A 10,467-nucleotide genomic window follows, 5' to 3' on the forward strand; every position below is an offset into this window, starting at 1 on the left:
TGGTGCAGGTGCCTGGTGCACAGGCGCATTAGGTGAATCGACCAGGCTCGAGTCTGTGGGGGTAAATAGAGAGAAAAAAAGGTAGAAGCAGAAGCATAAGAACCGGTCTAAAAAAGCTCGCTGCAAAAAAAAGGAGGGGAAAAGAAGAGAAGGATAAAAAAAGAAACGCCATGCTGTTTGTTGCGCCCAATTCTTCCGGTGTGGCTTTTGATCTTGGTCGGAGGGGTCAAAACCCTGCCACGTTTATTTGCTTCATCGCACGGTCACTGCACCACCACCAAGCAAACGGGCCCACACGCCGCGGCGCTGACGCTTCCGATTGCTGACGTCGTAAAGTTGCCGATACTGCTCGTTGGCCGTTTCTTCAAGACGAAGGCTGCTGGGCGTGGGCTTGAGGTTGCGGGTCGAGGCGGTAAACAACTCCTTGTCCATGGACACGTCGACCGGGGAGTCGTAGAGGCTGTCGTCGAGGAACTCATGATACGCAAAGGGGTCCGTCTCAGATTCCAGTGGCGTGGTGGAGCGCGAGTGTTGTCTGCTCGAGGTAGAAGCGACCGACGAGGCATACGAGCTTGCCGAGCTGCTGTAGGTCAGGCCCGGCGGCGAGATGGAGCCGGCACGAGCAGCGGCCAGACGGGAATCGGGGCTCGCGTGTCGGGATGTGGGCGGGCTGGGATAGCGAGCCGAGGCGGCGGCGGCGGCAGCCGCAGCGGCAGCATACATCTCCTTCTGGCGACGCTGCTTCTGGCGCATGCGCTTGATGTGTTCGTGCCTGACTTCGTGGCGGATAGGCTCGAGGAACCCGTCGAATTCGCGGTAGAGGTCCTCCTCGTCCATGTGAAGATCCCATTTGAGAAGGAAGAGGAGCTGCAGCTCCATGAGGTTGACCTCGTTGCAGCTGAAACCGAAGACATACTCCGCGTGGTTGTGGAAGGTGTAGCTGGCCCAGTGCTTATTCTTGGGGGAGGAGTCGTTGAGGTACTTGGCGGCGAGGATGAGAGCAGCTAGGAAGATGCGGTGGGTGGTGCATCGGAGGCCCCGAGCCATAGGCTGAAGCTTGGATTTGAGACGGGTGAGGTAGACGAGGGTGCACATGAGTGTCGGGACCTGGACATTAGACAGGACAACGAGCTTAGTGATGAATTCCTCAACACTGGGCAGGCCGCCGTCGGCAGGCATGACGGGAGCGGAATCGGGGCTCTCGGGCGGGGTGGGAGGGCCGTTTCGGTGAGAACCACCGTCATTTTGCATGGGCATGAGGGCGGAATCGCATGGAATGACGTTGTGCGCGGCGAGGGCGAGGTAGGAAATCATTTCGGGGCTGACTTTGTAGTGGACAAACTGTTCGAGAGCGATCTTGTTGATCTCCTGATCGGTGAGCATTCTCGAGGGAGCCATGGTGTGCGGTGGTTGTGAAGAAGTAGATGGATAAAGGATTGACGAGTCGTAGATAGTAGAGACCGATAGCTGGCAGGCCCGCTGTGTTGAGTGGTGGTAAAGAGAGTGGCGGCGGCGGTGGCCAGACGGTGATCTATTAGATGTATAAGAATAGGTTGACGACGGAATTTGGAGAAAGAGGCGCCAAGGTCTGATATAAGTAGAAGCGGAGGGGAAGAGAAGGGAAGTGGGACAAGGTGAGACTCCGGGGGGGGTTGCGGAATTGAAATCAGAATATCGAGACGCCGAAAGCAGAAAAAGTAAAGGGTAGTGAATGAAAGAAGGGAAAAATTGAAAAAGGGAGGGAGGTTATCTTGTGAAAAAGCAAGACAAGAGGTGTGTCTAGTATGGAGCGTAGCGGGAACCAGGCGCATGTGGCCAGGGACTCGAGACCAGACAATGAAGCAGGGCTTCTTCCGTTTCCGTCTTGGGCAAGTCAAGGGGGGGGTGGGGTGGAGGGGTGCAGGAGGATGCAGTGGTACCTGCGGTATGCAGCAGGGTGGGTGGGCGGAGCAGCAAGCTTTGGGTGGATTGCAAGTACCAACTTACCTGGAGACGGTGGAGGTTGCGACTGGGCTAGCGGCGGTTGTAGCGATTGTAGTGCCTGAATGACACTTTTCCAGGGGGTGGATCGTCTTCCCTTGGTTGGTGCAACGCAACACCAGTACCTGTGAAGGGTGGTGAAGGGAGGGGGGGTGGGCGTCGGAGTGCGACAGTGAGTGCGACAGTGAGTGCGACAGTGAGTGCGAGGCGAGGCGAGGCGAGCCTGGTGTCAGCGGGTGACTTTTGGCAGACTTGCGAAAGGAGGACGCAGAAACTGTCGACGGTTACAGCTCCACGAGGTCGCTGCAAGGGCAATGAGCTGTGTGTCTGGCTTTGATCCTGATCCTGATCCTATTCTGAGATATCGCAACCAATTCTTGCGGGGACGGTAGGTACCGGGCTGGCCGACAGGGATTCGGACGGATGGGGTGTGGCTGGACCTGGTGTGGATAGACGACGACGAGGATAAAGTTAGCTAGGAGGAGGTGTATCGAAGCTGAATCGCCAAAGGGCAGTGCAGGCAGTCGAGTGAGTTGTTCGTCGCAATAATGTCCAAGGACAATGTTCAAGGGTTCAAGCAAAATATTGTCGTGTCCTCTTCAACTTTCAGATCCCGTAATGCAATCTAATTTTGCTCAAGGAAGTTGAGGCCACGCACAGGCAAGAATGAATCGCCGGTGGAGGTGGTCGTTGTGGTGGTGGCGGTGGTAGTGCAAGGGCGAAAAAGCAAGAGGGAGGGCGATCCGAGGGTTCGGTGGCTGCAGACTCCTTTTTGCTTGCGTATCTAGCGAAGCTAGAGTTTGGATAACGGAAAAGAGAAAGAAGGGGATTTCAAGGCAGAAAAATATTCTCGATTGAATCTCCTTTCCAATGCTCCGAGATTCGATGCAAGCAATACCCGGCAGAAGCCAAAGTCGTGCGTGTCCTTCGAGATCGGGTGACAGTAAATCAACCAGATGTGGGGATCGCCTTTTTTGCCGAGCCAGCGGGAAGCGTCGCTCGCAACCTTGGTCAGGGTCAAGGGTTGGCTTGCGTTAGTTGCTTTTCTGCCCTTCAGCTTTTGCTTTTCGTCCGTAGTAGCTGAATGGCTGACAAGAACCGTGATCAGACTAATTCGAATAGCTCAGAGGGAGCTCAGAGGGAGCGCAGAGGGAGATGTAAAAGAGGCCGTGGACGGGTCCGAGCTGCGAACTGTTTGCTTTTGGCGTCCGTAGGTCGAGAGCAGAGTGGTGAATGATCAGATCCCTGCTTCTCCGATGATGAGGATGGAGGTGATGAAGACGAAAGAAGAAAAGAAAATGCTGAGCTCGTGGTATATATAACAGTTGTCAAGATGCAAGTCAAGCAAATGGAAAATCACGTAAACCACGTCCAATAATGCAAAACGGTCGCCGAGGGAGGTTGGTGGGTTGAGGCAAGCCGTCAGCTGGCGCGGAGGAATATGAGTTATTGGCTGATAGACTCAGTTGGCACAGTTGGCGATGGCTGTTTTGGACTTTCAGCGGTTGTCGTAGCGGGGGATCGTCGTCGTTAGCGGCCTTTTGTGGCTTGATGGGCGCTGGAACCTGCGAAAACGTGCTGTAGTGTGCTAGGGACTTGTAGGTCCTGGGTTAGCAGGCCGCCTTAGGTAAGCGTTGGAATTTGATTGCCAATGGCGGAAGAGGTCGGGAGCCATCTGTTGGAATGTCCTCAAATGTTGGGGGCGATAAGACTCACAAAGCTTGCTTTTTCCTCCACCGCGAACAATGGGGCCAGTTCGATGCAAAGGGAAAATCAAATATGCAGGTTGGAAATTGGCCAGCAATTAACAGCCCTGCGCTTCGTTCAAAAAATCGTACCATAGACCGCGAAAAGAATGATCCAGATCGAACTCGTTTGCGCACAGTTTACCAGACCACTTATCCGTTTGTCTGTGCAAAGTCGTCGTTATTTCCCTTTTCCGGTGGAAAAAAAAAAGAATATTGACCAATAGCGAGTCGTCAATAAATTGCAAAAAGAAAATGTTACAAAGCAGGCAAGCAAAATAGAAACCTCTTTCTTGTCCACGAGGGAGACACAAGATGACAGGCAAAGAATAGCGAGGGCGAGTATTAGGCGATTTTGAAATGTGAAGGGAATTTGACCGCACAAAGAGAGACCAGTCTCAACGAAAATGAATAACACAAGGGAAAAAAATCAATGGTCGAAAAGGAAGCGACGTCCAAGGGATGAATGCAGCAAGAAAACGACAAGACGATCGGGTGGCCCTCGCAGATATATTCAACATTAGACACCGCAAATCCTCATGAGCCCCAAAGCTTTCTCCGCTTCCCGGCAAAGTGGTACGAAAATAGAATTCGACCGCCCATCGCCGTTCGCGCCCTGCTTCAGACGACTGCAAGAAGCTGCACGCCAGACTTCACCACAACCAGCCAGTCCCAGCCCGGCGCCTAAATCTCGTACCACCTGCCCGGGCCCCAGGGTCCGACATGTGGATAGATGAATAGGTACCCTCCGCGCCACCACAATCACGACAACGCAGCTCTGCGGGAAGGCACTGTCGCACGTCACAGTAAACGCTTCCTAGCCAGTCAAACACCCGTGGCGCTCTGTCATCCATACTACGACCCTTGTCCCGCCCCTTCGTTGTGGATTTTAAGTTTCTCCCGTCAACGTTGGCGAATACAAGGCGGATTCTCATGGTTCGGTCTATCCGCCCTTGTTACAGGTTTCGCAGTTGTAATTTTCTTGGTTCGAATCAAGGACCCGAGCATCGTTGGGATCGCTCGCTAGCCATGCCCAACGCCGCAGCAACCTCAAACCAGCGGCACGTCGTCCACCAACGGTCTCCGTCGCCGGTCGTGCAAGACGTTACCAAAAAGCTCGGGCCAAGGGGTTGGGTCGTTTCCATACTGCACTCGGAGCCCAAGATACGGAGGCGTTCCGCCATGGAACTGGGAGGGGCGCCCTTCATTCCTGTCACAACTTCCGTCTGCTGGCAACGGCGCAGACAAAGAGTCCCTCAACCACCATCCAAGCCAAGTGGTGCTAGGGAAGCTTTTTTCGCCTTGCGGTTTCCCAAGGCCTTGCCAGTCTCTGGGAACAAAGAATTCCTACCATTTGCTTCCCGCCCCCAACAGCGCCAGCTATCCCAGGGTACAGCATCACCGCGCCGGGTTCGGGGGACCCCTGGTCAGCCCGTTCAGACGGCGGGCTGGGTCAGTGTTAGCCCACTTCTCAACGAGCGGCAGTACCTGCATCTTGACTGGCTCTCGATGCTCCTCTCTCCTTCTTAGCTTCGATCTGAAGCCGGCCTGGCCAGCCTCATGATTGGTCCGCCGCGGGTGTACCCTTGCTGGCAAATGCACGCCAGGCATCATGAAACAAGGCCAGGGACTCCAGCTATTATTGGTAGGCATGTACATACCTGTAAGTTGCAGCAAAAAACCACTTATTAGCTGGCTTCTAACTGTTTTTCACCGAGCTGCCTTCCTGTCCAACCGTCTCATATCAATCGATGCGTCAGCCAGGCCAAAGTCAGAATGCGAAACAAGAGAGCTTATTCATAGTAGACAAGAACAGGCCTATGCTTCAGTACGCGCCGTGACACACCATCCGCGACGGCCGAGGTTCACATTGTTCGTCCACCAAAGGTCGGCTTTTTCGCTACACAACAATATTGCTCCCGAATAATTGGCCTTTGAAGCCGCGCCAAGCCTGACGAGGCTAAACGCTCACCTCAAGGTTATGGACTGTGTAACAGCCAAGCGACTCGTGGATACTCGCGAGACCTTGAGCATCGATTTTTTACTTCCCAGTATTATTCAAATAACCGTTACACCTGCATTACAGCCCAGGTATCGTGCAAGGAGTGATCGAAGCCTCCCCTGGTCGTCGATCCAGGCACCTGAGACGAGCAAATTCAGGCCTTGAGCAAGTATGAGCAAAGCAATCTTCATAGCATTTCTATACGGGCAAAAGCGGCTACCAAGTCATCATTACGCAAAAACACGAAGCCGCCCAATAATTCGAGATTAGCCCTAGACAACCAGCCGAGCTGTCTGAACACCCGTTGCGCTAGCGCCCGTGTTCCTGCGTCAAGTGGCATTCTTACACGTCCACAGGAACTCATCCTGTCGTCCTCTTTGCGCCAACGCGGAGCTTTTTCTCAGTCTGGGCTTGTCTTGGTTGTCTGGCGGACGGGAGACTCGGGGGAGGGGCAAAACTATTGTCTCTACTTGTTCTCCCCGGTGCCCTTTGATAAAGAGCTATGCCGAGCCGTGCGAGATGAAATGGTGAACCCATCGCTAGGTCGACGGACCATGGCTGGCGAATCGCCCCGAGGTTTACGAAGTAAGACGACGTTATTGACCTCGTCCCTATAGCAATGCAGGGGTGTGTGGTTGCGCATGGTCTGATTTGCGGCTAGGTTTTTAAGAAGAAGAGAAATGCTCTTTGGGATCAGCTTGCGACAACGGTCCCTTGCAATTTTACAGAAGAGGCCAGGCACCGAATAGTCTCACGCCGACTGCATTGTCACGTCGACAGCCGCCGCGCATGCAAGGTCCGCTGACACGCTCATGCCTAGCTAGACAAGGCGGTCACCACTCTTGGAGGCATTGAATTCTCTTGATTCAGTTCTAGCTGTCCTCTCATTTCAATGTAAGAAGCACCGCCATTTCCGTCCTAACCCCATCACCTAGACTAACAGCTAATAAAGAACTAGTCCCGACAACCTTGGGGCAGCCAAAGCCTACTACCCAACAAGTGCTCAGTCTCCAGCTTTGGGCTCAGTCTTGCTACGCACCGTTTGCTTCCGCCCGGTGCGCAACTCGGGGCTCTTCTCCTGCATGCTGCATGCAGGCGGCGCCACCGATGGTGGAAAGCAGCCATTCAGAAAGTCTCCTGCTACCCGTTTTGCTTCTGACATGAAACCGACCCCTAACTTCCACCGCAGCCTGACATCTTTTCCGGTCCGTATGGAGGAACTGACGCCTTTGCTCCGAGCAAGGTAAAAATCGGCGTCCAACAAAAGCAGGACTGCTGTCTCGTCCAGCGAATGAGCTTTCTTCATCCGCACTGTTGTCGGCAGAACCTCACCACTGTAGCAGCCTCCATTCGCCACAGACTCCTCAGGGCCAACGAAAATCCTTGGTCGGGCGGTGGAATGCGGCCATGCCCAGGCTCCAGCCACCATCACCGACGCAACTCAACTACAGGCCTACGATCGCATGTCTCTGAGCCAACCCTAGCAAGAGCGAACGCAAAACCCCTGACAAAGAAGCTCTCCGCATTCCAGCGACAAGTGTTTCGTCGCACCACCCCCCATCCTCGCTTATTACTCGAGCGAAGGAGTTGATTAACATTTTTTTCTGTGCCCTGAACCGGTTCTAATAAAGTCGATAGATAAGTTAGCACTTTACGCGGGTCGCCCCATGGTGGCAATACACGGGTTCTGAGACGCAACATTCCTGCTCTTCTTAGAGTGGCAACCTGCATTCAATCTTGAACCTTTTTTTTTTCTTTTTCTGTCGCCTAACGACGGCTAGTTCGTAGTTTCAACCTACCCAAGCTACGTACGTCTTACTGCTCAGCATCCCGCGCCTCCCGGCGCCAACAGCATATTCTATGCTTCTTCATGCAGCGTGCATCCTTTCATTTTGGTGGGTTGATGAGGTGTCCTTGGATCGGCCTGGACCCTCATTCATATATCTCACTGCTAAATCCCATTCAATTCGTCATCTGCGCGTCATACTGGGGAAATATAGCAAAGACAGGTATACAAGAACAGTTGGCGTCTTATGCTTACCCCAAAATGCATGATAGATCGCCGTACCTGTACAGGTTCTGCTGCCACGAAACACGGAGCATTGAGTCGAGGTTTGTTCATAAACAGCCAAACGAATCAGGGCAATGACGCCTTTCGGTCAGCGTGCTTAATCTTGGCAGGGACAAGAGTCCCCTTGCTGGTCTTTGCAGCTTTATTTTCTTCGGGGCCTAATGCAGCATAAAGGCCCTTTTTGCATCAAAAGCATAACTAGTCAGTCATTCAGCAACCCACGCCCTTGGTTGCCGCGCGCTCTCTGCGGAGTTGGCTGCCTCGTATTCCGGCCACCACGACGGGGGCTCCTGGACTGGTCCGGGCTGTCGGTACTCCGTTCCTGTGATGCTAAATTTATTACACCTTTTCCAGGTACTGGGGAGGATGAGCATAACCATGTGAGCCAAAAAAGTGTATGCTGTGCCCCTTGCCCTCGTGTTCGCACGCGATTCGATCAATCAATCCCTCCGGCCCGCAGCAGCTTGCAATTTCTCGCAGCCAATAATTTTGCCAACCTGAATTTTAATTGATTGCGCCGCCGATGCGCAGTCGTGAACATGCGCCTCCGTTCGAGGGAGAAGAAAATGAGGTTAGTCTAATTAGCCGTTTGAGCAAACTGGTGAACTGCAGGTACCCTGTCGAGCGCTCCCTTGCGTCACTACCACACGGGGGATTAAAAACCAATTAAACTTCTCGCCCCGATACAGAAGAACCGACAGCAAGCACCTCGCTTCCTTTCCGGTTTGTCGAGGTAACTATGTACAGTAGCTATTGAGACCAGGACAAAAAAAAAACTCCATTAATAAATCTTCCGGTCTCCTCACCCCCTCATCATCACGCTCCCCTCCCTTGCTTGGATCGTCTTGTCTCAACTGCGCACTGCTGCCGAACATTCATCACCCACACATTCCCGCCATCATTCAACACCCCCCGAGAATCCTACCTTGTGTGTGCGCTTTGCCGGGCGCAGAGATTATTCATCCCATCGTCTTTCGCCACCCCTCGCAAAAATTTGCCCTCGCAGTCGCCATGATTCGCTACTTCATGGAATGTCGGGCTCCAGCCTCTGAGGGTGCATGATGGCGGAGCCCAAGGCTGCATCAGGGTCATCTACTCCTTCCTCTTTAATTATAATTCAAGGGGGGGGAAAAAGGGTAGTGGCATTCTGACATGCCGTGTCCCTGATAAAAGTATCGGTTTGCTATTCAGTCTGCCCGGTCGCATTTTCGTCGGCCTTTGTGCCGCGCTCGCAAGCTGTCAACCCGGTCGTGATACAAGATGGATAGACTTGATGACCAACCGGGACTTCCATGGACCAAAACCAGGCTGTCGTCTGCTCTGCGAACCCCTGCTCTCGCATCTTTGCCCGATAACCAGCGGACGCTACTAAAGATTGGCCGGGTCCCTCGCTCAGCAAGACAGGCCTTTTGCAAATCATTACTCGATGATTTGTATTAGTTCACTTGCAATTCTGGCGGTTATGGTGTCGGTCCCCGTTGTCCGGCTGGCTTGCCCCCCGCTGGTCAGCCGCCGCCATGGGAGTTGCCAGTGTGCCCAAGTCCACAAGTGAGGCTTTTACACGAGCCAGGCAAGGATGATATTGGCTCCTAAGAGCAGCCTTTTCGGCATTTGTAAAAGAAATTATACAACGGAAAGTTGGTTGCTGACACCAGCAGGAGGGTGCCATGCTCAGCCAACATCTCCCTCGTTGTGACAGCAGCCGTGTTTACTTGATTTGTCAAATTAATTCCTTTACATGGTTCTTTTAGACAGCCAGAGCCGGGGCCCGACAGATAGACAGTTCTTGGGGACTGATAGATGGTCCTTGAAGTCGTAGCCGGGGAAGCCTCGTAAAATGTCATCGCCCAGCGGCCGCTCCAGAGGTCGATTACATTGTACTATAGGGTAGGGCATCTGGCGGTGTAATTCTAACTAGGTAATACATCTTGTGTCTTTTATTCGTCTGTCTTATATTTCTTATATTTCTCGTATATATTCAATTCTCTACTCATTTAATCAACATGGCCTTTGAAATAAAAGTTACAGTTCTTTTTTTCATAGTCTTGGTGGTTTCAGCCGCAGCACCCAATTGGAGCCGTGTACGTGTGGTAAGTATTTGGGTTGCGGGGTGACACAATTGTCGGGCAGGAGGGATGGACCTTTATTTGAAAATATCCAACCATTGAGAAGAAAAACTGTATGAGATACCTGAACCCAGAATTGGTCATCTTGGTTGGCCATGGACTCTCATACTATGATAAGAGAAAGGATAAAGACCCAGATGCCCCACGATCATGTTAAACGGATCGACCGATAGGATTTATTAGGCTTCATCGGCTTCATCGTGGACCAACCAAGCCAAGCCGGAAAGGGGCAAGCCTCAGCCAAGCCTCGCCAGCCTCTTCCCCTAAAAGTCCCCGAAAGTCAACGCCAAACGGCCACGCCCGCCTTGTAAAACTGGGCCAAGCATCTTCGTTCATCTACCTATCTGCAGACAAAGTCTCGGATCAATCGCACGTTCATGCAAGATCCATCACATAAAGAGAACAAGGAACAATATACTCCTCGCCATGTTACCAGAAAAGACGGATCCCGGTTCCGCGCGGAGGACCAGGAAATGGGCAACCAAGACCCGTACGGGCTGCATCACTTGCAGGTGAGCCTTCCCCCCCCCCCCTTTTGCGAAC

The 10,467-nt window shown here is 52.9% G+C and overlaps 2 protein-coding genes across 2 annotated transcripts in view; one reads left to right on the top strand and one right to left on the bottom strand.

Annotated features, from left to right (window-relative positions):
- Positions 1-252: 252 nt before the first annotated feature.
- Positions 253-1,398, bottom strand: ISF_02484 (cyclin; the record flags this gene model as incomplete). Its single annotated transcript, XM_018846090.1, has 1 exon — positions 253-1,398. One exon carries the CDS (start codon positions 1,396-1,398, stop codon positions 253-255), a length of 1,146 nt encoding a protein of 381 aa, XP_018706797.1.
- Positions 1,399-10,350: 8,952 nt separating this feature from the next.
- Positions 10,351-10,467, top strand: part of ISF_02485 (hypothetical protein) — a gene marked incomplete at both ends in the record, with an annotated part of 1,820 nt that continues 1,703 nt past the window's right edge. Inside the window, one exon of the mRNA XM_018846091.1 lies at positions 10,351-10,436. Coding sequence (XP_018706798.1) covers positions 10,351-10,436 — 86 coding nt within the window. The remainder of the gene's footprint in view (positions 10,437-10,467) is intronic.

The sequence above is a fragment of the Cordyceps fumosorosea genome, assembly GCF_001636725.1.
Source record: "Cordyceps fumosorosea ARSEF 2679 chromosome Unknown scaffold_4, whole genome shotgun sequence".
Classification (NCBI taxonomy): Eukaryota; Fungi; Ascomycota; class Sordariomycetes; order Hypocreales; family Cordycipitaceae; genus Cordyceps; species Cordyceps fumosorosea.